The sequence below is a fragment of the Podarcis cretensis genome (assembly GCF_951804945.1).
Source record: "Podarcis cretensis genome assembly, chromosome: 9".
NCBI lineage: Eukaryota > Metazoa > Chordata > Lepidosauria > Squamata > Lacertidae > Podarcis > Podarcis cretensis.
Window position 1 is genome coordinate 22,315,792 of NC_137178.1, and position 27,224 is coordinate 22,343,015.

At 43.5% G+C, this 27,224-nt stretch overlaps 1 protein-coding gene across 1 annotated transcript in view; it reads left to right on the forward strand.

Annotated features, from left to right (window-relative positions):
• The first annotated feature begins 12,890 nt into the window (after nucleotides 1-12,890).
• BANK1 (B cell scaffold protein with ankyrin repeats 1) overlaps nucleotides 12,891-27,224 on the forward strand; it is a 172,506-nt gene continuing 158,172 nt past the window's right edge. Inside the window, exon 1 of the mRNA XM_079990215.1 lies at nucleotides 12,891-13,057. Coding sequence (XP_079846341.1) covers nucleotides 13,042-13,057 — 16 coding nt within the window. The 5' untranslated portion in view covers nucleotides 12,891-13,041. The remainder of the gene's footprint in view (nucleotides 13,058-27,224) is intronic.

Consider the following 27,224-nt stretch of genomic DNA (forward strand, 5'->3'; position numbering starts at 1 on the left):
TCAGCAGCTACTAGTCATGACATCTAAGCTTTGCCTCCAGGTGGAGGCAGTATGCTTCTGAGCTGGAAGGAGAATGTCCTTGTACTGAGCTCCTGCTTGCTGGTTTCCCTTAGGCATCTGGTCGACCAATGTGAGAACAGGATGCTAGACTAGATGGGCCACTGGCCTGATCCTGCAGGCTTTCCTTATGCTCCAAGCCCAATACTCTAATTCAGGGGTAAGGAACTGGATCTATCTAGATACGTGTCTTACTCCCTGTGGACCAACTTTGGTGGTTGCCCTCTTGTCAATCACCTGATGTCACAATGATGTCAGGTGACCTGCATGGTTAGAAACCAAGCTGCATGAATAAAGGCACTAACCTGCCGATTTTTTCAGGCACCAAAGTTCAGGGGACTGTTCATGCTTCCAAAGCATGGTGCCAGTGTGGTGTAGTGGTTAAGAGCAGTAGACTCGTAATCTGGGGAACCGGGTTCGCGTCTCCGCTCCTCCACATGCAGCTGCTGGGTGACCTTGGGCCAGTCGCAGTTCTTTGAAGTCTCTCAGCCTCACTCACCTCACAAAGTGTTTGTTGTGGGGGAGGAAGGGAAAGGAGAATGTCAGCCGCTTTGAGACTCCTTCGGGTAGTGATAAAGCGGGATATCAAATCCAAACTCTTCTTCTTCTTCCTGCAAACTCCACTTTTCAGCAGAGAGCTGTGTCTTTCCCTGCCTCAGGTAGGGCAGGTGGACATGGCTTGGCCCCAAAAGCCTAGTAGATCTAATTAGATTTGCTGGCTGGTGGTTGCCCACCACTTCTCTAACTGCTATACCTATAACACCAGCATGGTTGAAGTCATGTCTTTCAGGTATCACCTTTGCCCAAGGAACCCTGCTTTCCAACCAAAATCAAGTATCATATCCAGCATGGCCTACTTTGCAGGAACCAAGAACTCTCGGTTTCTCTTTAATACCTTGAAAATATTAAATGCAAAGTAAAGTGAGCAGAGTATGGAAATATTTCTCTGGAGGAAGCCAGACCGTCATTCCATTACCCCTTTGCTCAGATTAAGTGGGGCAGGGGGTGAGGAGATAAATCTTTTAAATACCACCACAGTCATTTATCTGCATGATTTAGCAATCCCCAACAGATTTCCCTGTCAACAGGATACTGCATCTCAGCTGGGCGGCCTTTCCTAAGTGCAAAATATCCATGCAGATAAAGTCATGCAATTAAAATACAAAATTACACAACAGTGTTTGTATTAAATTCTGGAGGGGACACTTGCATTAGTTAGAACTTATCTTGCTTAAAGAGTTAAATGCTTCCATCATGAATCCCACGCTACCAATAAAATTGGTAATGTGCACACATTCTGGAAGCCCCAGGTGATAATCTGATTATATAAACATGGCGAGTGCCAAAGAATATTAAACTGAAGCTCAGAGTTAATAAGTTTTTCAATTACCTTCTCATTTTTTGGTTTTGCTAGTCAAAGGTGCTGCTTCTATTATGTGGGGATCACAGTGCTTTAATAATAAGGCAACATAACTACTTTAAAACCTATTATGCTTGGAAATGTGTATTAAAAAAATCTCACCATTTAAAATATGTTGTTCGAGGTGAAACAAATTGGGGGTGTCGTGTGTGTGGAGTAACACATTATCATGTCTTCTTTAATATGAAAGAAAAATATATATTATTAAATTATGTTATATTTAGATCATTTATCCAAAGATCACAAGGCAGTTTACAACATAAAAACACAAAATATATAATCCCCTGCTGCACAGACACAGTTTAAAAGGCCATAGATTATCTAATCAGCCAATGACCTATTTGAAAGGAATGTTTTTGCCTGGAGAGCATTCAACAAATGGGGAGCCAACACAGAAAAGGCCCACTCTTGTTTTCCACCCTCCAGACCTCTCATATAGCTCAGACAAACATTGCATCCCCCATCCTGCTACCAAGTGGCCTATGGGATGGAGACCTTCAGTAAAAGGACAGAAAAAGCACTTTATTGCCCTTCAGCTCTTCATTGCATGCCTGTTCGGCTCTGCGTTAAGTGCCTAGCTCCTTCAGAGGTACCAGAGAGGGCAATCTGGGAACTGAGGCATTATGGGCCCAAGGAAGCCCTCCTGTCATTTGTGCTCATCAAGATCTGAGCCAAGTCCACTCACTCAGATCATCTCCTCTCACTGGCTTCTTTCGGTAGAACTCATCATGCGTGATGGCAGCAGGGAGGAGTCTGTGGTTTCTGGTCAGTATCTAAACTAGTCTCCACTCTGCACAAGCTCAGAAGGAAACAAGTTCTGCAACAAGAGGAGATGGATTCTGAAAGCTGCATACATTATTCAAATTCAGCCAACTTGCATGATTGTTTACTATTTTATGTGAGGGTTTACATGGAATACCCCATGGGTAGGCAAACTAAGGCCCAGGGGCCGCATCCGGCCCAATCACCTTCTAAATCTGGCCCACAGATGGTCCAGGAATCAGCGTGTTTTTACATGAGTAGAATGTGTGCTTTTATTTAAAATGCATCTCTGGGTTATTTGTGGGGCATAGGAATTTGTTCATCCCCCCCCAAAAAAAAAATATAGTCTGGCCCCCCACAATGTCTTAGGGACAGGGGACCGGCCCCCTGCTGAAAAAGTTTGCTGACCCCTGGAATACCCCCACCATGTAAGCTTGACCCTCCTTAATGGGGCTCTCCAGGGCCTCATAACCAGAGGCAAAAGGGCTTCAAAATCTTCTTCTTTTTCTTCTTCTTCTTCTTCTTCTTCTTCTTCTTCTTCTTCTTCTTCTTCCTGCTCCTCCATGCACTTTCACTAGCAGCTTTCCACCAAAACTGTTGGGAGGTCCTCCTTGGTGCCAGCAGTGAAGGAAGCCACTCAGGTGCCTAGGTCACCGCGCCCAGGGGTGGGGCGAGCTGCCCATAGGGGTAGGGCTCTCTGCGGGGTCTTCAGAGTCTGCCTGCCTCCTTCCACTCAGCTGCCCTGCAGCTGGGATGGGGGGGAGGCAGCGGGTGGACCCAGGAGAGAAGCGTTGCTTGGATGTGCTGCAGGCCCCGTGGTGAGTGCCGCCCGGCATTTTTTCACCCCCCCTCAGTGGTGACACCCGGGGTGGTCTGCATCCACGGCACCCACCTTCCTCTGTCCCTGCTTGGTCCATACCCCTCTTGACTTTAAATCTCTGGTGGTAGGCATCTCCCCTTGCAAGACTTATTGAGTAAAGTGAGCCAAGAGACCTGGTCCTATGGCCGCAGCTACAGAGCTGCATCTCCCTGTGACATCACACTTCCAGTTGGATTGGGAACAACTGGCTCCAATGACTAAGGTATCTAGTACCTTTCACTGCAGTGCCTGGTTGCAATCTGTCAGAGGAATCAGTCCTGAGATACAGCCTAGGATTAGATCCCAGATGTTTGTCATAATTTATTCTGCTTTAAAACAAATGCTAATATTTTCAGGAAGCTTCCGCCCCCCAACCCACATTGCTGTGTTTTTTGGGAGGGGGGGCTTTGGTAGAATTGCAGCAAAAATACAGATTTGCTAATTCCTAATGTTCCTGTGATAGGATGATGAGCTGCTTGTGCGTAAAGCTTAGTCCCTCAGAGTTTGGCCTGGTTATCAAAGCTCTGTCTATAGCGGAGCCCCTTAAACATGACTCCCTCAATCGCTTTATCTGTTACTTTCGTCCCTGCTAGAGTGGCCTTGGCTCCTCCCTGAGCCTTCCCTTCCTTGCAGTGTTCTAGGCAATGTGCTGACCCAAAGGAAACTACCCTCTGGTGCCATCCCATTAGTGGATCATGCAGCGCTAGCCAGCTCATCCCCAAAATAATAGGCGCTCCCCCCAGGGTAGCCACATTAAACGCTATCAGTTCCGTGTGTCTTGCCACCTTCATTATCATTGGGATAGTCTGTTGGTTAACTTCTCCCCCCAACAGCTCCCTCCCATCAATCGTGGTCACCTGCAAAGGGTTACTTAAAGGGATAGTCTGTATCTGGTGTTCGGCTGCAAACTCCTTACTCATAAAATTACAGGGGCTGCCTGAGTCCTTTATCTTTAGTGGGTGTCCGTTTGGCAGCTCTAGCAACACCTCTAATACAAGCGCTGGTCTTGGGGGTTCCGGCGTGGGCACATTCACTGCTCTTTGGCCTGGCTGCTGTGCCCCGATGCTGGCAGCCAGGCGTTGGCTTTTACTTGCTCCTTAACCCCCTCCTCCTCACCCCCAACAGCTCCCGCCATCCCTTGCCATTCCTTCCTTTGCGGGCAGACTCTGGCAAAGTGACCTGGCTGTTGGCAGAGGAAACATTTCTTGGCGCTCTTTCCCTCCTTCTTCCGCCCTTCATTGGGGTTTGAAACTCCGCGCGCACGCGCGCTGTTCCAATTTCCATCGGCTCTACTGGCGGGAAATGCTGCGCTGGAATCTCTGGAATGCGGAAATCACTCCAACGTTCCCCTTTCCCTTCCCGCTTCTCCAAAGCTCTCGCCTCCTGGCGTGCACCTATGGCCAGCGCGGATTTGGTCAGCTGGTCCATAGACTCCGCCCTGGGCGCCTGGGAAAGTTCGTCCTTCACCGCCGAAGATAGCCCTTATTTGAACAGCATTTGTATCCGTTCCGCCGACAGGTCCCACCCCAATTTATGGATCAACATGGTGAACTCAGTCCAGTACTCATGGACGGATCGGAAATTGTGGCTGACTGGAGTTTGTAGGGTGTGCTTGCTTTGCAGCACATAGCTCTTTGATTTCACTTCGCAAGCTTGACTGCCTAAAAGTAGAAGGCAATTTGGATAGTCTTCACCTGTTACACTCTTACACATAAGAAATGACCCAAATGACACCCATAGACCCCCCCCCATCAAGCTGCATCTGCTTGAAGAGGGACAGGAAAAGAGAAAATACACCTCATTTTAAATGAATATTTTCTAAATGGTGCAGTTTGAGAGACTGCAGCATATAGGAAAAAGATAACTTGCAAAGATTTATTTCACAGTCAATCCATTGCTTCAGATACCTTGTAAATACTTACCTGGCCAGACTATCCCTGACCCATGAGACTAGGCCCTAAACCCTTGATTTATTTCTTTTTATAAGCTTTTATATTGTTGTGTTATTAGCTTTAGGTCACATTTTCATTGTAATTGTTTGGTTTTATGTCAGAGATTTAAAATCATTTAAGGCTTTTAAATGATTTAATTAATGCATTTATTTATTTACTTAATAAAATAGTGCTTGCATTTTAGACAAGCCCCCTTTCATCGAAAAGCCAAAACCTAGTGTCCCTCACTGTTTCAAAGGGATCAAGACATTCTCTTTGTGCTGAAATGCCGCCAGCAGTAATGCATAAAATAGCGCTAGCTAGTGATCTTTCCCCACCCCAGCCCCACCCCCCACATCCCATTCTTGAAACTATAACATTTGCCGGAGTGGCCTAGATATCTGGGTTTATTTTGAGCACAGATGAAGATCTTTAGTTTTTAATTAATAATACATAGCTGTAGAATCTGAAAGGCTATCTATAATTCATATATCGGTATCTCAGAAGAAGTCATTCATACATTATATATTCAGACAAGGCGGGGGGAAATCCTCTCTTTTATTTCAAGTTATTCTTTTGAATAAGGAACCGATTACGGTTTTATTGCAGGCCCTCCCTAAAAGTAGAGTAGATTGACCTCCAAATTTCACAGCTCTCGGTTGTGTCCACACAGGCATTACAAAACCAGCAAGAGCAGAAGGATATCGCAGCAAAAAATAAATAAATCCCCCATCTGTGCTTGCAAGGCTCTCTGAACAACTTTCAAAAGGCTCACTTCAAATGCACAAGGGGCATGGAGAAGCTTTGCAGAGACAGGGGAGAAGAGTGAAAAATCAGAGCAGGGGTGGTTGGGGAACATTTTGCAGTCTAAGGGCTGAATTCCCTTCTGGGTGACCTTCTGAGGACCACACGGCAGTGGTTGGTAGGGTCAGGAGAAAAACTGGATCAAGGTTAGCTTGTCTACATGCTTACCTCACCCTCTCAATCCTCCATCCAGGCAAGCAAGTGGTATTCTTAGAGTTTCAGGACACATTCCAGCCAGGCAAAAGCACTGGGGTGTGAAGCAGGACCAGTGTCAGGGAACTGCCATCGGCTCAGGGGCGAGAGGAGGAAAGCTGGATGGATTACAGAGAGCCCCCCAAAATCGTGGGAAGCAGCACTTCCTCAGCGGAGGAGAGTAACCACGCCTCTAGTGGAGAGGAGATGCAGGGCTCGGAGGAGGCAAGGCAGTGCCAGGACACCTTGCCTGAGCAAAGCGGGGAGGAGAGAGGTCCTCCGTTACCCACACCTTCCTTGCACAATAGGCTTCCGCACAGAGAGGGGAGGCGCAGACTGGGCGTCAAGAAACTACTCTGCTGGGGAAGGTTTAAGGACCGCCCACTCTCAGATTCTGCCAGTGAATGAGCAAGACACGGAATAGAGGCGCTCTGCATTCCAAAGGTTTTTATCACCGATAAGAAAGCTTTAGGACAGACTATTGAAGCATATTGCCTGATTGCTCTTGAGCAACCAACCTATACCTCTTACAACCAGTGAGGTGTGTGGTCTTGGCCAAACAGCAACGCCTGGAGAATCCAAATGGGGCAAACTAGCTATTGGGGAGGGGGAGAGAGAGAGACCCTCCACTTAAGGATAGAACTACATTACTAATGTCATGTACAGTTCGACCCTTTAAGGGAAGGAGTGTAGATCAGAAGCAGAGCACATATTTTGCAGCAACTCAGCCTATGTCTGGAAGAACTTTGGAAAGACTCCCATCTACAACCCTGGAGAGCCATTGGGGAATCAAAGCAGGCAATACTGGCCTAGAAAGATCTGTTATCTGACTCAATGCAAGGCAACTTCCTGCGCTTATTTAGAAGTACACAAGTTGTGAACAGGGTGAGTAGGAAACCCAGGCCAACAAAAGTAGTCTTAAAAGCAGCAGACTTTCCCAAAAAGCAACAGTGCGCAGACTGTCTCTTAGGCTGTTTCTCGCCATCTAGCTGCAAAACCTCTTTCTCCTTTACCGGACATATTCAAAGTTGCTGAACTCTTTCAGACCCTACCAAAAAACCCACATGTGATATGTCCACCAGCTAGCTGCTTACCATCAACCTTCAAGGGCAATTTAGTAGCAACCAAGTTGAAACATGGTCACTTGGCACAACACAATAATATTCCCCCATATTGCAACCCTGCTGAAAGACCTCCTGCTTAGTTTTCTCTGGGCAAGTAAATCCTTAGCGTATATCGTTGTATACCATAGCAGAAGTGACTTGATAGCATTTATGTTTTCACAATATTAATGCCTAAACCACAAAAAAGAAGAAGTGACAGCATTTGCTCACCTAGCGGGACATCTCACTTCTCTTTTCTTCCGCATCGCTGTTTCCTTGCAAATAGTTATGACTGTGTACTGTAAAAGGTTTTCACAGAAGTTGAAGACCATTGCGAGCCACACATACAGTGAGAGATTCCATAATGTGCTGCTAGCAGGTCAGTCACCACACAGAGCAGAGCAGTCCCACACTCAGCAAGAAGAGCATGACGAGGCCTACAGCAGTTGTCTCCTGACCCACGCACCACAACAGCAGCACACATTAATTTGGCTGGAAAGGAGGCAGAGGTGTTTCAGCTTATTAATATGTAAGAATCAATAGGTTCAAAGAGGCCTGACAAGAATTCAAGAGTCAAATATAGATTAGTGTCAAGACATCCGATAGGGCTTCCTTGACTTCTTTGGGTATTCTGAGGTGTTTGGAACTTCTGCTTATCTGAGGTAAACTGATGCACAACCACAGAAAATGTTCTCCTGCACACCCTTTGTTTCTTTAGGCCAGTCCTAAAATTAGGCAGAAGGGACGCAGGTGGCGCTGTGGGTTAAAGCCTCAGCGCCTAGGGCTTGCCGGTCGAAAGGTCGGCGGTTCGAATCCCTGCGGCGGGGTGCGCTCCCGCTGCTCGGTCCCAGCGCCTGCCAACCTAGCAGTTCGAAAGCACCTCCGGGTGCAAGTAGATAAATAGGGACTGCTTACCAGCGGGAAGGTAAACGGCATTTCCGTGTGCGGCTCTGGCTCGCCAGAGCAGCGATGTCACGTTGGCCACGTGACCCGGAAGTGTCTCCGGACAGCGCTGGCCCCTGGCCTCTTAAGTGAGATGGGCGCACAACCCCAGAGTCTGTCAAGACTGGCCCGTACGGGCAGGGGTACCTTTACCTTTACCTTTACCTAAAATTAGGCAGAGTGAGAAAGGGAAAGGGGTCCTTTCTCAGGGGAAGCATTCTGGCGGAGGAGGCATGGGGAAATGTCTGTGTCACCATCACTACTTTTCCTGGGTGGTTAGTCATTCTTAAAAATTTAAAGTTACTTTAAGTAACTTTTTTTAAAAAAGATAGCACCATGTGAGTGGGGCCAGTCACCTGGGTTCTTCCCACACAGTGATTACCCAGCCAGGATCGTGGAAAACAAGAGTAGAGGATGGCCATGCCTATGTGATAGTTTCTCAAAAAGATTTCAGCAGCATTGTGGATGAAAGCACAGAAAATATCAATTCCCACACTACTGTTGTAGTGGGCACCACCACTGTTTAGAATGGGAGTGAAATCTACTTTGAATTAGGATCCCAGTACTCCCTACTTTAAGCAAGAGAGGGAGATGGGGCATTTTCTCAGATTTTCAGGGATAGAGTTACATTATTTGTTTCTGTCTGTAAGTGTCTTTACTTGCTAAGAGGAACCTCCCTCAGTCTCTAGCCAGCCACAGACAAACCAAATGAAAGAAAGAAAAAGTTAACATTCTGAATCGACACAATTGCTTTACCTGCAAGTGGAGGCATCATGTCTTATCTTTCTTTGTTCTGCCTGATCAGTGAATAGTTCACATTCCCCTGGTCCACATCAAGTCTATGTAGCTGTCAAAGCAACATCTTGACTTTTACTCATATGACAGGTTTGGGCACATTGATGAGGGCTTCCCAGTTGCCATAACCTTTGTTTCCTCCCCTAAGGTCATTCACAGAATACGATATATGTTTTTGCTGTGCGAGCTGTGCAAGATTATTGGGCTCTCAAGCATGTCACTTATGCTATGTATGTATTTAAGGTCAGAAGAGACCACAGAAATATTTATTTATGGCAACTCTCTACAGGAAGATTGCAACATTTCCTTACTTTTCCACATCCTCAGTGCAGAAGAGATGAAAACAAGAGGTTGGTTTGCTTACTTAAATTTTCTCACAGTCTATTTTTAATCTTGTTTTGGAATCCTTGAATTGCCCCAAATTCATGTTTTGTTGGTGGCTCTCTATTTATTTCTGCAAAGTGCCATGCTTGCTGATGGCACATAGGCCATCACTTGGACTAATTAGACTAATTAGTGTAATGCCTTGGTAGGATGGATGGGTAGGAAGAAGCATGAAGCTGGCAGAATAGGCTGGGGTTCTCAACATGGGAGATCACAGGCAGGATTTAATCTCTGGCCCAAAGAGAGAACCTCAAAAAACCCAGCCAGAACAGCAAACAACCTTTTCAGCAGCAATAGGTCAGAGTGGGTCATGCAATATACAGTATATCCTCCTGACTGCTTCTAAGGTCAAGCCTGCATTCTGCTATAAGCAACCAGGAAACTATGTTGCTACCAAGATCTCATCTTCCTTGGCTCCCCTTCACTCCCCCCCCCCACCCACCAACTTGACCAGAGCTTGTCCTGACAGCAAGCAGAATAACCTGCTACATTTTGTATATGGTGGTCAGAAAGATATAACTGGCAGCAACTATTACTGGCACATGTGCTACTCTGCAAACACAGTGAATTATACCCTGGAAGGATCTTAATTCATGGTGATCTACACGTGGCTTTCTATTTGTGTCTTCCATGCAGAAATGTTTTGTGCTAAGCAGCAGCAGCTCTTGGTTTGGCCCTGGCAGCTAATGGCAAACAAAAATACTGAAATGCAACCAATTCAACCAACCCCACCCACCCAATATGCCAGCATCTATTTTATAGGTAGCCTCTGCCCTCTCACTACTGCTGCTCTCTCCCTAACTTAAGTTCACTCCCTAACTTAAGTTCCCACCTGGCCTCCATCTGACTGAGTTGCTGCTTCATACTGGGGCAGAAAGGAGGAGTGCAGTGGCAGCACAGTCAGCAGACTGCAAACATGCTGCTCCTGCCATTACGATTGCACCATGTCTACCACCATACCTTTCTCCAACTTGATATGGTGCAATGAGTCAGCCAGATGAAGGTCAGGTGAGTGGCAACACCTGACTACACTATCCACTGCTTGGAAAGATCACATGCCCTCGGAGTTCCCTGCTCTCACCAGGGAGCACCCATTACTCCTCACGATAGCCCTCATAACAAAAACAACAATAGCAGGTAGCACCCTGTTTTGCTAGTTTTCCAAATATTCCGCCCAAGTCTGAAATGCCTATTTGTGTGGAACGGGAATTACATGAGAGGAACTGAGCTAGGCTTCAAGGAATGAACTATAGAGTTAATAATAATAATAATAATAATAATAATAATAATAATAATAATAATTTTTTATTTATACCCCGCCCTCCCCAGCCAAGGCCGGGCTCAGAGCGGCTTACAAGCAATAGTAAAAACAAGATGAATGATTACAACTTAAAAACAAAAATAAAATACAACATTAAAATAATGGAACATTAAAATATTAAAATGTAGCCTCATCGCAGGAGGAGAAGGAAAAGAAAAAAGAAAGAAAGGGAGGGAGGGAGGGAGGGAGGGAGGGAGGGAGGGAGGGAATCAAATTGGCTCCAAGCCAAAGGCCAGGCGGAACAACTCTGTCTTACAGGCCCTGCGGAAAGAAATCAGATCCTGCAGGGCCCTGGTCTCATGAGGCAGAGCGTTCCACCAGGCCGGAGCCAGAGTTGAAAAGGCCCTGGCTCTGGTTGAAGCCAATCTAACTTCCTTAGGGCCTGGGACCACTAGGGTGTTGTTATTTATGGACCTTGAGGCTCTCTGTGGGGCATACCAGGAGAGGCGGTCCCGTAGGTACGAGGGTCCTAGGCCGTGAAGGGCTTTAAAGGTCAAAAGCAGCACCTTAAATCTGACCCTGTACTCCACCGGGAGCCAGTGCAGAGTTGATAACCATGTTATGTAACAATCTAATTATTATCTGCAATGGATTCCTGTCATCTTCTAATTCTATCATAATTCTACTGAAAGAAACTCTTTTGTCTGTCTGGTGTGATCTATTCCTTATACACCTATCTTGCCTCTAACTAATTATTTTGGATTCCCCACTCCCTGCGCAGTTGCTCCGTACTTTTTCAACGGTTGATTTTTAGCTCCATTCCCTGCTGGAATGGGAAAAACAAAACCTAAAGCAAATTGAGAGAACAAATATGCAATCCTGAGAAGAAGGTGTTGGGAACCTTTTGCCCTCCCATCAACCCAACAAGCATGGCCAAATGGCCTGGGATTGTGGTAATTGTAGTTCAGCTGGAGCATCAAAGGTTCCCAACGCCTGCTTAAAAGGAAGCAAGGTCCGCTGAACTCAATGGGACTTACTGCTAAGCGACATTTAGGACTGGGCTATAGAGGCACAGTTGGCTATAAAATTGGATCAATTCAGCTGCAAACCCAAAGGTCTAAAACTTCAGGGTCTCCAATCATGCAGTCAGTACTACCTACCTACAGTCTGCCTGGCAGTTGGCTTCATTCACACATCGCACTGGACATAATATTCCAAGGGCAATTGCACTATAGTTTTGTACAATGGCATTCTGATATTGGCAGCAGTTTTATACTCAGATCCTTTCTTAATGAAACCACTTAATTCTTAGCACATATAAAATGTAAGGAGGAGGTCTTGCTTCATGTATATATATGTAGGAGCAAGAGCTGCAGTAGTCCATTGCTTGATCCCTCCTCACACAGTGCATCTTTAACCCATTGTTGATAATGCCCGGTAGTGGCTCTTTTAGGTTTTCAGGTCATTTCCATCCCTACCTAGAGATAATAGGGATTGAACCTGGATGAAAAAGCAGAATCACAACCAGTGATCCAGGGCCCTTCCCCAAAACAGAAGCAATATGCTTCCTAGAAGCTGATTTCTTAAGCGTATATCTCCTCTATTCCCAACTCAACATAGTGAATTAATATAAGGCATAATAGCCTGGAGGTGCTAAATCATTATGATTTTGAACACCTTCTAAGGCAGAGCATTAAAATTGCATGGCTGAGATAAAGATCCTTTTCTACAGGAGGGAAGACGTCCAAAGTCCCATTCAGTCTTTGTGCTCTTTAAAACGTTTTGAATAATGTAACATGTTGAATTTCTGGGATTAATGAAACCCGTAACCTGTAACCTAGATGATGATCACATTAGCCTTCACTGACCTTGTGCCCTGTAGATGTTTTGGTCTACAACTTCCATCATCCTTGAGCACTAGCCATGCTGACTGGGGCTGATGGAAGTTGTTGTTGGCATCTGTCTATCTGTCTTGAGAGACAATGGAGTGCGACTCCAGGGGTGAAGGCAAACCGCTATGTTAACAGCACCAGAGTGACCTCCTCGGGGTGCAAGCCTGTGTGCGTGGAGGTCCTGGGCTACCCAGACAACAAGCCCCCCCCCCCCCGGTCTCATTGAAGTGGTCCAAAGGAAAGCAGAGCAATACATTTGGCACCAACGTGGCCATAGGATTTGCTGGAAAGAGGCGTACAATGTGCCACCCAACTGCCAGCAATGATGGTTATCACAAATACACACATTTGTACATCCTTGATATGGGCGTTGGGAGGAAGCCCAACAAATCAACAGTGTGTGAGGCTCTCTGGAGAGTGATTCACTTCTGCAGTGAAGCAAACTTCCCCTTGAGGAGTCAGGAAGTGAAGCACCGGTTGATAGGAGCTGCATCTGTTCAGCTTCTGTACCCTGTACTTAGTGAAGAAACCTCATAGCAAGCCTTTCCAGGCATTTTCTTTGGCAGAGCTACTCTGGGTCTGCTTCTGCCTGCTCTTCAAAGAGGGTGGGATAAGGTCTCACCCACCACAGGGACAACGATGGCTGCCATTTCAGGTGGGTGCTGCTGCTAGTGCAATATAAGCCTATGCATTGAGATGGAGGGGAGGCAATGTTTACTAGGAAGTACATCCCATTGAATTCAGTGGTACTTGCTTCCAATAAAATATTTTTCAGATAGTATTATTCTTCATGGTTACCAGGAATAGATATATTTATCAATTTCTATTGCCTCCATTTCTCATTTTCCCAATCTCAGATTCGGTTATCTACATTTATGCAGCAATTTGTGAATTTTGCTTATGAAAATTCACCAGCATTTTTGTGTGAATTTCTTCCAATCAACACATACACATTTTCACCTGATATAAAGCATTTTTAAATATTAGTTTTACTAATGTATGCATTTATGTGCACTCTTTAAACTAGTTTTATGCATTTATGCATTTTTGTACACATTATGTGGCCGGAGAAAAGCAGTGCAAATTTCAAAGCATGACAGTGTTTAGTTGGCATCTTGTTTCAGAAAGTGTGAATTAAGTTCCCCTTTAAATGTGAACTTAATCAAATTTCTCCTCCATGCCTAAGTACCTGAAACTCGCTCCATGGTGGGGTGGGATGTGGGGAGAGGACGCTCCTCTGGACTTTCCAGTAAGGAAAATAGTGATGGAGATACTACCCTTGCTGGTACCTTCCCCAGGAAAATCAGAGGCTCACTATGTCAGGTTCCTACTGGAAGACTGGACAAATGCTAGAACATTAGCAGTGGCAAAGTTTTTATCGGTGGTTGCAAGAACAAATGATCCTTATACAGTGGTGCCCCGCAAGACGAATGCCTCGCAAGATGGAAAACTCGCTAGACGAAAGGGTTTTCCGTTTTGGAGGTGCTTCGCAAAACGAATTTCCTATGGGCTTACTTTGCAAGACGAAAATGTCTTGCGAGTTCCTGCGGGTTTTTCCCCCCTTCCCCCCCTTTTTCTAAGCCGCTAAGCCGCTTATCCGCTTATCCGCTTATCCGCTAAGCCGCTAAAAGCCGCTAAAAGCCGCTAAACCGCTAATAGCGCTAATTCGCTAAGCCGTCAATGGGCTTGCTTCGCAAGACGAAGAAACCACTAGACGAAGAGACTTGCGGAACGGATTCTTTTCGTCTTGCGAGGCACCACTGTATTCTAAACAAAATGCTTGTTTAACCTGGAGGTAGGCTGTATGAATTGTGTATTGTTTTGTAATGATTTGTTGGGTCTCTGGACAGTAATAAAGATTGATTGATTGATTGATTGATGGTGATAAAGGCATTAGATTAATGCTGTTTGGAGGTATAATTTGGCTTCCTGAGAGCTACCGGCTGCCCCTACTGTATGTGCCCAACCTAGAAATACAAGAGGTGTCAAGGTGGAGTTGGGAAACAAATAAATCACTGATCCTCCATCCATCACTCCAATCTCATAGTGGTCCTCCAACGAAAATGCACTGGTGACGATGGCATTAAAGACAGAAGTTGGAAGAGAAAGGACAAAAAGGGGACAGCTGTGATGCCAAGAGATAATAACCTCTGCCAAATATTTTGCAATACTGTAGTCCTTTTCTGGTTTGCACATTTTCTTGGCAGTTTAAACATATGTATTTAAAAATGTATTCTTAAGAGAAAACACACACACTTAAATACATATTAAAACACACTTTAAAAAATATATTTTGAGTTCTTTTTCAAAATGGCAGATTGTTGTGGATATGGAAGGAATGGAACGATGGGTGGAAATTTTGAAAATGACACAGGTAGGAAACAGATTCACCCATCACCAGTCAATTCAGAGTACTTGAAGAAATACAAATATTTTCCACTTTCTTGACACTATGAGTGCAATAATGGCTGGAAGTGAATTGGACAGAGATGATTAAGGTGCTGATGTTAAGCTGGGATTTGGCCGATTTGCTGGCTCCTCAGACACTTAGTGAATAGTTCTGACAGGATCCATTTTGCCTATTTAGGGCTCTCTGTGCACCACAGAGCAGTCTTCACAAACTGGTCTCCTCTAGATATTTTTGACTACAACTCCCATCAGCCCTAGCCAGCATACTGTGCTGGCTGGGGCAGATGGGAGTTGTTGTCTAAAACTTCTAGAGGGAACCAAGTTTTTGCTGAAGGTTTCTATAGAGGTTGTGGCAACAGCTAAATAGATCCTCCTTTCCCAGGGTTTTTGAAAAACCTAAGGCCAAAGAGACCTCAAACCTACATAAGACTGTGCTAGATTGTTAGCAGTAAGTCATCTCTTTCCCTTCTTTGCTCTGGAGGTGAAATGGTGTCTTGGACACCTGAAATATATATTGATGGGACACACACAACTTTTGTGATTGTTGCTTGCTTTGAACTTTTTTGTGTTGCATTTTAAATGGTTGACATTCACTCTGGGTGGGTAAGACAGGTTAATAATAATAATAATAATAATAATAATAATAATAATATCACCCATGTATCCATTTTGACTGTGCAACAACCAACATTGCAAGGCAGTTTTGCGTACAAGCACCCCAAAGTACAATGATCACAGTGTTCCACATTTTCAAAACCACAATTCAGGACATAGTAATTTGCATTCTTACTAAATGCGAATCCTTTCAGTTTCAAAAATGTTCATGTGATATACCTTTTCAGTGACACTGTAGCCACAAGGGAACTGCTTTCCCATAAGCAGCTCTTCTGCTGTACAAGTGTGATATTTTAAAAACTGAGTCATGTGGCGGAGGCCAATTATTTGGATATTCTCCATAGAAAAAGAATCTCCATCGTTCTGTAATTAGCAATTCTGTTCAATATCCGGTAGCCTGTAGGTTCAGCCCAGACAGTCAATAAGATCCAGATTCCAATTGTCAATTGGGCTCCTCGAGAGACAACAGAGCATTAGGCTCCAAGGCAGAGGCCTGCCCAGGGGCATAGGAATTGGGGTGTGGGGGTGTGGTTCGCCCCGGGTGCCACCCTGACGGGGGATGACAAAATGGCTGGTGGCACTGACTGCAGGGCCTGTAGCGCACACGAGCTACACATCTCAGAACCCATGGGCTCCACACTGTCTGCCGGCTGCCTCCCCCCCAGCTGTAGGGCAGCTGAGGCCCCACAGCGTACCCCATCCTGTCTCTCCCTAAGGGTGCCCATAGGGATGGCATGGGGCGTGTGGCACCCCTAGGGAAGGCACAGGCCATACCATCCCTATGGGCGCCGCTCCCCGCCCCTGGGCATGCTGCCCCAGGTGTCCCAAAGGCTTCCTCCGCCGCTGGGCCTACCACTTTTTGAAAGAGGTGGAGCCTGAGAGCGGGTTTGCAGTGTCAAAGCAACAAAGACTTTAGTCTGGTCTGAAGCATTACCAGAGCAAGTTGCTCACTGGCAGGTCTCTTTGCTGTTCTGTGCCCAGTGCACTCTTCTTCAAGAACTGAAGAGGCTAGGATCACATTTTAAGGGCTCTCGAATGCAGCTCAAGGGCAACTTTTTGAAATGTGAAAGTGACACTTGCCCTGTGCTTTTTGACTGTCCCTCGAGCACCCACTTTAAACTGGAGATATACATTCCTTGGCTTTTAGTTGGAGTTATTTACTGATCATGCTTCAGACATTTAACTTTAAAACCTTCTCCATAAGCCTCAGAATGATAGGGCAGGCAACGTTGTCCTTGGCTTTGTGCCAGGCCATTGTCCCAAGAATTTGGCTCTTTGGCTCCTTTATCAACAGGGATCCTTGAAAGTTATCTGGAGTGAAGTCATCAGAATTAACCTTTCAGCAAAAGAGTTATAACAGAAGGCTTTTAAAAGAGAATACTTTCATTAAGTAGGCAGTCTCTAAGGACAAATGGCTATAATGTTTCCTTAAACTAAATGAATATAACTGGCATTAATGAATAACAGTGTGACTTTAACCTAAAGTGAGCATTATTGCACATTTATAGTGCAGAAGAATGAGTTATTTGTCCCCGGGCTGAGTCTGTCCAGTCCAGCCATCAGACTCTAAATAGGCAATCATCACATGAATGCAAAACACAGTTGCCTTTCTCACTTACTTCTAAGGCTGAGACAAGGTCTCTAAAAAAACTGTGTGGAAAAGGCCCCATTGCCTATGATTTGGATGGGCACACTCGTTTCTGTTCATAGCTTTTGAGGATTTTTGAGCGCTTTGAAAACCTGGGAAACCCTGTCCATTAATCAGAGGCAATATATTCAGATAAGTTCTCAATACCTTCAAGAAATGCATGCAAGGGCTCATGGGATTGCACAAGCTAAGCCTGTCTCTCCAGGTGCTATGGTCAACCTCTTCTTGCCACACATTTGGCACATGTGAACAGGGACTCTGTGTAGGGGTGTTCCAACGTGTGTTTGTAGAGTTCTTGCCCATAAGAAATCAAAGATCTGCCCTGATGTATCAAAACATGCATAGAGCTCCTTCTGATGCATGCTAAATGTGACACTGGCAGGGCCCATGATCCCCTCATATCTTTGGGGAAGCCTCTGAAACCCCCTACATGACAATGGTGTCCCCATGACATCATTTTCCATTTCCATAAAAAACAATGGCCTCTCTCTAGACTGGAGCAAATTTGCTGGAGCAAATTTCATTCAGTATTTTCTGTTACATGTTGCAATTATGAGAACGTGTCAAATTAAAGATTCCCTGTACTGATAGCTTTCCTAAGGATAAGTAACACACAGTCCTATACTCTGCATATTTATTTTATGCAGGTGTAAATGTTCACAAAGACAATGGCAAGGCTTAGGATGGATGAAAATGTTGATTTCGTTTTCTCTCAGTTCCTTATTTTTTCAATCTTCTATTAATCAGTCCTCCACATTTCCACATCAGTGCAATTTATTTACTTACTTACAAAGTCCTCATGAAAATTTGTCAATATTTTTGTGTGAATTTATCCCCCTACATACATTTTGCTATTTCTCCTACTATACACAATATAGCTTTTTATGAGGTCATTTCCCCTACTATAATGCAGTTTTGTATGTTATTTTCACTAATATATGCATTATTATAGCATATTATAGTATATCTGTTTGGGTACATGAAATCTGCAGAAGTTTTAGCTGGAGAACTGCACTGCAAAATTTGGATGTGTGAATTTTGAAAGACAGCTGTTTCAGAAAATGTGGATTTTATAAATTCACCTTCAACTGTGAAGTGAATCAAATCCTCGCCACCATCCCTAGTTGAGGGCATCTGGTTTGGAAACACTAGTGGTTCAGCCATAGGGCTATTTTGCACTTGGGTCTGTGGTACATGGACTCCAGGGATCTAGTAAATAAGCAAAGGAGATCCTGAAAGCCTGAAGTCTGCCCATGCCTGGAGTATAGGATTGTAGCCTAACAGTGCAATCCAATACATAGTTTGCCTACTCCATAGCAAGTCCTAGTTCATTCAATTGTCTCTGTAATTTTGGTACAACTGAATGTGCTCTGTAAATAAATCCGAAGCATACATAATGACTCATCTTTTATGACATCCATCTTCAGTTCACATGAGAGGCAATGATAGAATACTTCACTAATGGTTATGCCACACTTGAGTTACTGCTTCTCACCACCTTCATGAAGATAAATGTCATAATCGCAACAGCCAGACATCAAACTTACCTTGTTTTGTATTGTTTTTCAACCTAGAAACATAGTCACAATTTTAAAAAGTCGGTAATAAAAATTCAGATGCTTAACTGTTTTAATCTGCATCTTGGAACAGAAGTCCAGAGTGTTTAGCATGCCCTGAATCAGGGATAGGAAATCACTCAAGATACTAACTTTTGGAAAGCTGCATAAATGGAGAATGGTGACCCCTCCAGACATTGTTGGACTACGATTCCCATCATCCCTATCTATTGATGAGGCTGATGGGAGTTGTAGTAAAAAAAAATATGTCTAGAGGGCTATGGCTGCTCAGTCTCATTCTCTGTGTAAAGCCTCTCCCATTCATGTAGCTGCATAGCTCCATTGTTGCTCCCATCCTGGTCTGGGTACAGCTAGAAACCTTGGCTCATCCTCATTGTGTACTACTTGCATAACACAGAAGGAACATTAGACCTCTTAGCAAGGTGTGTCACTTACCCAGTGGGCTATACTTTCCCCGCAATCTGACCCACTGTATGGAAGGGAATGAGCACACACTATTCCTCCCTTTTCACCCAGTGTACCAACCCTGCCTTTGCATTTCCAAACATGGAAATGGAGTGTTCAAATGCCACCTGCACTGTGCCAACACAGAGATGAAAATTTCACGGCTGATTTCCAAGCAGCCATTTTCTCCTAGGTGATTCCTATGTGAATCCTAGGCGATTCAGACATTCCGTTCCCACAGGTACACCTGGGGATGGTGGCAGCATGGTGACATGGACCGTTGGATGGGCTGTGTACACCTTCTCCACTCCATCAAGTGGACCAGAAATGAGATGTATTCTCCGTTCTGGCTCTATGTAAAACTGGAGTTGGAATGAAACATATGCTATTTACACACTTGCTTTGACCAGATTCCAAGAATTACGCAGGCACTGGAAATAGCTATGTGGAAACAGGAACTAAAACTCAGTTGTATGAACTCAGCCATTTCTATGTAGTACTGGAGATCAGATGCACACTCCCGTGTCTGCAGAAACTGCCCTAGTTATCTGAATGGAAGTCACTGACTTAAACCTGTACCTGTTCAAAGTTCTGAAGAGGGCTCCTTTCAGATTTACCATTTGAAGTCTGCAGTGTTTACTGTATCATGCAAGGCGCAAGTGATTTTTCTTTTAAAAAAGTTGTGAATTAGAAAACAAAATAATAACACAATAAAACAAAATAAAATTATGCTCTCTTGGGAAAATAATAAACCCAGTTTCAAAATGGTTGTGCATTAATAACGGAAAGAATAAGGAAATGTGTGAGAAATTCTTACTTTACTTCAAACACTGCACATTTTATCTTAGGACTTCTGTGTTCTGTGTCATTCTAACCTCAAAAGGAAGGTTAATTCCTGTGGGTTGGTGCGTGTGTGTGTGTGGGAGAGATAGAGATGTCGCCATCCTCCAACTTTCTGTGTTACTGGAAGTAGGAAACACAATGCATGCTTTTAAATTAGCCCTATTAGTGATATATTGTTTGAGACGCCTGAGGATGGAAATGCCCCAACATCTTTAGCTCTCTGATCACAGACTGATTTGAAATCTTTTATCAGTGCTTATTAAGAGTCACAATTTACTGCTTTGATTTTCTGTAGATTACCTGTCTGGGTGTAATGAATAGATATGTTCATTATATGGCTGAGTTCCAGAGAATGACCTCAATAATGCACTCGAGAAACAACATTAGTTATCAAATAGCATTCTAAAATTGATCTCTTCATCAAAAAAATCATTTAAATTAGAAGTTTAGTATTCTGAGATACAATTAAACTACTATATACCTCAGAGAGGTACAATTTCCAGAGCTCTCGGGGAAGAGGGATTGATTGTTAAACCACTCAGAGAACTGTAGCTCTGTGAGAATAGGAGTTTCTTAAGAATGCTCGTTGTGAAATATTTTAATTATGTTTGCTCATTGTAATTTCCTAGAACCTAAGTCTGATGTCAGAAAATATCTGATACAAGACAAGATTTAGAATTCATAATCATAAATGCAAATATTCTCCTTAAAATTCGCAAGCTATAATGTCGTGCTTCCAATAATTGTACAATTATCCCCTTTCTGTGTGCTTCATCTTGGAAAAACCAGTGGTTTCACTGCATGAATAGCTGACTCTAGAGTAGTCCCACATATGTCAGACCCTCTAAGTGTCCCTGTTTTCCAGGGACGTCCCTGATTTAGAGAAGCCGTTCCAGTTTCTGATTTTATCCTAGAATGTCATGTTTTTCCTTAGGATGTCCCTGTTTTCATTGGAGAAATGTTGGATGGTATGGAATTATCCAACACGCCCCCCCCTCCCCAGCCGTATGAAGGCAATCCTATATAAGGAAGTTTTTAAAAATATTTAATGTTTTATTATGTGGCTAGGGAAACCCAACCAGATGGGCAGTGTATAAGTAATAAAATAATAAAATAAGAATTATGTTTTTATATGTGTTGGAAGCTGCCCAGAATGGCTGGGGCAACCCAGTAAGATGCATGTGAGGTATAAATAGTGAAATTATCATTATGGAAAGGGACGTCCCTATTTTCTTTGGAGAAATGTTGAAGGGTATGATATGTAAAGCGGATTTTAATTAACCAACTGCTACAGTGTTTGCCAAGGAGCAACTCTTGGTCTGTTAAACTCTTAATGACTTGTTGTCATGGCGGAAATGGATTGGGATAGTCAGATTCAATCCCTAAGTTGTTCACAATTTCATCTCTAAAACCAGACTAATCATTTGCCCCCCAAGTCATAATTATGTAATAAAAAAGAAGCTAGCTGTTTAAAATTAAGACACAACCAATAAAAGAAACCAAAAAAAGTCTCAAAGAAAATAGGGCTTCCAATGCTATCTCTAAGTGTCAGAGTTTGAATTGTTCCCTTGTAGCTGCTTTCAGAAAATTTGTCTTGGTTTCAAGCTTTCATGACAGAAAAATAAAAATAAAAGTCGTGTCAGTGGTTCAGTTGGTGGAAACGATAATTATAACAAATGTTTGCTGATTTACTCAAACCGAGGTTCTGGCCCACTGTCTCTAATAAAAAAACTCCAGTTAAATTTCATACTTGCTTTCTGCATTTGTAGCTCTGTAATCTTATTGCTGAAGGCTTTCAACCAGTTCTGTTCACAGATCAAGATTAACCAATTTTAGAAAGACTGAATCTAATTTTTACTAGAATTCATCAGCTGCAACTCGAAATGACTGAAGTGGGGCAATATATTTTCTGTGGAAGCATTCAAGGCAGTTGCTATATATGTTAGCTTTTAAATAATATTCTTTTCTGCTAAGAGTACATTCAGTAGAGTTTAGATATGTTTATGCATTTGCTTCATTTATTGCTGATTTTTCAGACTAACTATAGTATAAATCAATCATCCAATCTTTTCCATCTACTTCACCCTCGAGACAATAAATTCCCGAAAGCGATAGCAATAGGGTTGTATGCATGTTGCATAATGTGCCACACCAGTGAGTTTCTGTACTGGGGCTACTCATGCTTTGCATTTACATTTTGCATTTACAGGATGTGGCTGAAGTCCCTTCAAAAGTATTTACAAATGTGGAACAACATAGATAAATTAAAGCCCAGGAACACTGCTCAAATGCATCACTGGGCAATGACAAGAATTTATATTGGTAGAGGTTGTTTTCAGTCAAGATGAGAAAATGACAAAAGCGAGCCAAGAAGGATACCAAAGCATAAACAAAGATTCTTTCTTACCTGGAAAAAAATGTGACTGGTGGCAAGTTCATTATCAGCATTTGCCAGTAACCTTCATGATTCAAGCAGAAGCCAGAAAACAAGTAGAACCCAACAAAGATAAAGAAGAGAAGAAGAAGAGTTTGGATTTGATATCCCGCTTTATCACTACCCGAAGGAGTCTCAAAGCGGCTAACATTCTCTTTTACCTTCCTCCCCTCCCACAACAAACACTCTGTGAGGTGAGTGGGGCTGAGAGACTTCAGAGAAGTGTGACTAGCCCAAGGTCACCCAGCAGCTGCATGTGGAGGAGTGGAGATGCGAACCCGGTTCACCAGATTATGAGTCTACCACTCTTAACCACTACACCACACTGGCTCTCACAGAAGAGTACCTAAATAAGTATAGTGTTTCCTGTTAAGACGATTAAAATCAGTCAGAAGATGAGCATTACCTGGAACAGGTCTAGGAACTAAAGTTTGCAACAACAGCCTGTACTAACTTCAGCTGTATCACTGTGGCCAGAAGGAATAAACCACTTAGTATCTTACAGTATCCAGAATTTACTATCTAGAAGTTACCAGTTTCTCTTCCCTTTCTTTCCACTGACTGTACAGTGGTACCTCGGGTTAAGTACTTAATTCATTCCGGAGATCTGTTCTAAACCTGAAACTGTTCTTAACCTGAAGCACTACTTTAGCTAATGGGGCCTCCTGCTGCTGCCACACCGCTGAAGCATGATTTCTGTTCTCATCTTGAAGCAAAGTTCTTAACCTGAAGCACTATTTCTGGGTTAGCAGAGTCTGCAACCTGAAGTGTATGTAACCTGAAGTGTATGTAACCCGAGGTACCACTGTATATATCTCAATGACTGAGCCACTCTGCTTCCATCCAGATTCTGCACTGACATCTTAGGCAAGTTCTTTTTCATACAGCCAAAAATATATTCCAGTATACAATTGTACTGATGAGCCACACTTAGCAAGCCACAATAAATGTAATACTGGTCTGAAATATCCCTGGATGCCCCATGGTGTTAGTTTTGTTTTTCCCTGAACTGAATATACAGAAAGGACACTACAGTGGTAGTAGCAATGGCGGCTGGTGCCCATTGAGACTATAGAGGTAGAATGCAGGGAAACCAGCAGCAGGTGAAGCCAAAGCCAATGACAGGCAGAACCAATTAATTCAAGTTTTGTCCCCATCCTCTCTGCTGAGTCCTACAAGGGGAAACACAGAGACTAAGGAAGAAGAGGAAATTGACAGCCAATGCCACATTTTGAACAGCTTGGAAGAAAGAAGGCAGAAAGTTGGAGGCTGTCTGGGGGCAGGCTGAGGTTGGTGGGCTGTGACACATTTGCCCTAATAGATCAGTCTCCACTGGGTAGTAGTGGTACATGTGTGGTTATATCATTTGTATTTGTGCTTTGCTAAGTAGAGACATCACCTTGCCAACAAAGGTCCGTATAGTAAAAGCTATGGTTTTCCTAGTAGTGATGTATGGAAGTGAAAGATGGACTATAAAGAAGGCTGATCGCCGAAGAATGGGTGCTTTTGAATTATGGTGCTGGAGGAGACTCTTGAGAGTCCCATGGACTGCAAGAAGATCAAACCTATCCATTCTTAAGGAAATCAGCCCTGAGTGCTCACTGGAAGGACAGATTGTGAAGCTGAGGCTCCAGTACTTTGGCCACCTCATGAGAAGAGAAGACTCCCTTGAAAAGACCCTGATGTTGGGAAAGATGGAGGGCACAAGGAGAAGAGGACGACAGAGGACGAGATGGTTGGATAATGCTCTTGAAGCTACCAGCATGAGTTTGTCCAAGCTGCGGGAGGCAGTGGAAGACAGGAGTGCCTGGCGTGCTCTGGTCCATGGGGTCACGAAGAATCGGACACAACTAAACGACAACGACAAATGTTCATTTTAAAGCATCCAAACTGTGCGGGAAAACTCAGGAACCAAGAAGACCGAAACTTCAGTAAAGAATGGGGAAATTTTATAATTTACTTGAGAGACCACTGTAAGCAGATGAAAACATTAGCAGGATTGTAATAAACACTTGTAATGTAGGAAATATTGTGGACAAAATGGAGAAATATAAAATTTGGATGATGAAATAATATGCAGTTTAAAAGGTTCATAATAGGACCCAGGGAGGCAAAGGTGGGAAGTCTAGAGATTCAGAGAAATCTCTAAATATGGATATGTTTTTTGTATTGTAACTCTACACTTGTAAAATCAAATAAGAATTAATTCAAAATAATAATAATAATAATAATAACAATAATAGTAACAATAACAATAACAATAACAATAGTAGTAGTAATAATAATAATAATAATAATAATAATAATAATGCATCCAAACGTTGGAGATCCACTCCCTGTGGACTGCTTCCCTGCTGCTGGCTGTTCTTCACTGCTCTGCTCCTACTTGAATGAGACTGTTTGCCTATATGTGTGCACATAGACCTAATTTGACCTAATATTTGACCTTAACTTTCATAGGCCGTGGTCGTGAGAGCCGTTGTTAGCATACATCAGAAGTTGAATAATGATAGTGCTGAGCATCCCTGTTTGGGATTTCCACACTTTATCAGCTGCCACAGAGAAAGCCTTCTCCTGAATTGCAATTCGTTGCACTTCTGAGAGTGGTGGAACTACCAAGAGAGCCCCTAAATCAGGATGGAGGCAGTCTTTCAGCTATTTGGAGCCTAAGGCATTTAGGATGTTAAACACCAATGTGAGCACCTTGAACTGGCCCTGGTCCTAATCTGGCTCACCCATCCACTGGGCACTAGTTAACGAAAAGACAACAGCAGCAGCAGCAGCTATGCAAGAACAGATTGTGGGATGAACATGCCTCATTCTGGCCAATCTCAAGTCCCACTTGATGGACGTGTGCCATTGGTGCTAGGATGCAATCATAGTGGCAGTGAGCTAAGTCAGTATCATTTTCATAAGATTAGTCTCTGCAACTCTCTTTCTGCCTTTAGCATGTCAGAAATTTTTCTTCTCATTGCACTGCCATCCTCTGTTTAAAGGAAAATAGTGGCTTCATAAACAAAATCAAACCAAGCAGGAGACCTAATTCTGAGAGGTGTTAACTACTTCATCTAGAATTCAACCTGCCCTTCCCTCTCATTGGCTACATTAGGAAGCAGGGAGAGAGTAGCCCTCAAGACTAGCCTTCTGGTTGTACTTAAACATCGTGGCTTAAATTTTTGATTTAATTCACTCAAGGAAGAGTTTGTAGTTTTCATTATCATTCTTGTGCAGATCTAATAGGAAAGTTTCTGCAAGTGTGGAAAATCAAATCAAATAGGGAGATGTCTGCTTTTATATGCAATTTGATCTTCCAAAAGTAATTAACTGATGGAAGAAATTGATATGGTCAAGCCAACACCTATTAAAATTTTATTATTTTAATGTAAATGGGTAGGGATTAAGATCCATGGCAGAAATCATGGAATCACATGAAACACTGAAGGTCAAAATAGCTCAGTCAGTAGAGCATGAGATGCTAAATCTCAAAGTTGTGTGTTTGAGCTCCATGTTGGGCAGACGATTCCTCTATTGCGGAGGGTTGGACTAGATGACCCTTGCCATCCCTTCCAACTCTACAATTCTGTGATTCTGCCTACATGTTATATAAAATGAATAGTGTGCGAACATGTTGCCAGAGCTTTAAAATATCGAATGTGAATGTTCCAAGGCAATGGAGCCTTCACACTATTAAACATGACGATGGACTTACTAGATACAAATAAAGTCTTGTATCCAGTGTAGAGGTTTATATGAAAGTGCCATGGATGTAATAATTCCAGCTTGTGCCACAAAATAGTATTCTTCTGTCCTCCCCATGCTCCCTAAATCTGTTTTAGGGGTTCCCCTGTCTCTTTGGAGTAGGATTGTGGAGGGCACAGTGGCATGTGTGGGGAGGAGAAAAGGGAAAGTCCTGTTGTGTAAGCGTACATGCTTGTGTTGATGGACACATTGGTTGAATACTGCCCAAACAAATCTAATCTAAACCGAAGCAGAAGTTTAACCCTTCTTTCCCTAGGCATGAGCCAAACTTAAATCTCTCCTCCCCCCAGTCCAGTGGCAATTAGCATTAGAGACAAAACTCAAATTAGTTCCAGTGGGAGCTTTTCCCCTAACGCTGATTGCCACGTGAAGGGATTTTCATTGGGGTTGCAGTTGCGGAGAAATAGCTAAACTTCTTTTTCATGTGCACTGCAGTCCTGGTGAGAATAATGTCTACGCTTCGTATTAATACTAATGAAAGATAATGACAAATACATATTTAAAATAGCACGTCATTTGAACTTTACTTTGCAGGGCTGCACCAAGACATTTTGCTGTCCAAGGCGCAGGCAGGAGGGTGCCTCCCCAATTCTATGTACAAAAACTGACCAGACTAGCAGCTTCAAAACTAGCATTGGTATCCCCACTGCACCTGAAAGCAGCATGTTAGCTTAGGAGGGGGGCACAGAGTGTCTTGTCCATTCTGTGCTCCCAGCTCAGGCAGTCACCTCACTCTGCCTAATGATAGGGCCAAATTTCTGAGAGTAGCAAGCTCTAAGGTGAGAACTGTGTCCAAGTGGACACAGATTGGCCTTGGGGTCAGCCGACTAGATGGGCTGGCAGGTTGCTCCTGCCTAAATATATATGTTGGAAACATGTTGTATTCAGAGCACTGTCTATAAGGTTCATGGGGAAGCAGTGTGTGAATGGTGGAAGCTACTAGAAACTCCGGTTCAAGATGCACACACACACCCAGCACCTACTGAAATTCACACAAACTCTTTTTGTCCCAGATTTAAAGCCGGGCCTTCAGCACTGACAATGTGGAACCAAGTCCTAAGCTGACTCCAATTCTATTTCCTAGTCCACAAAG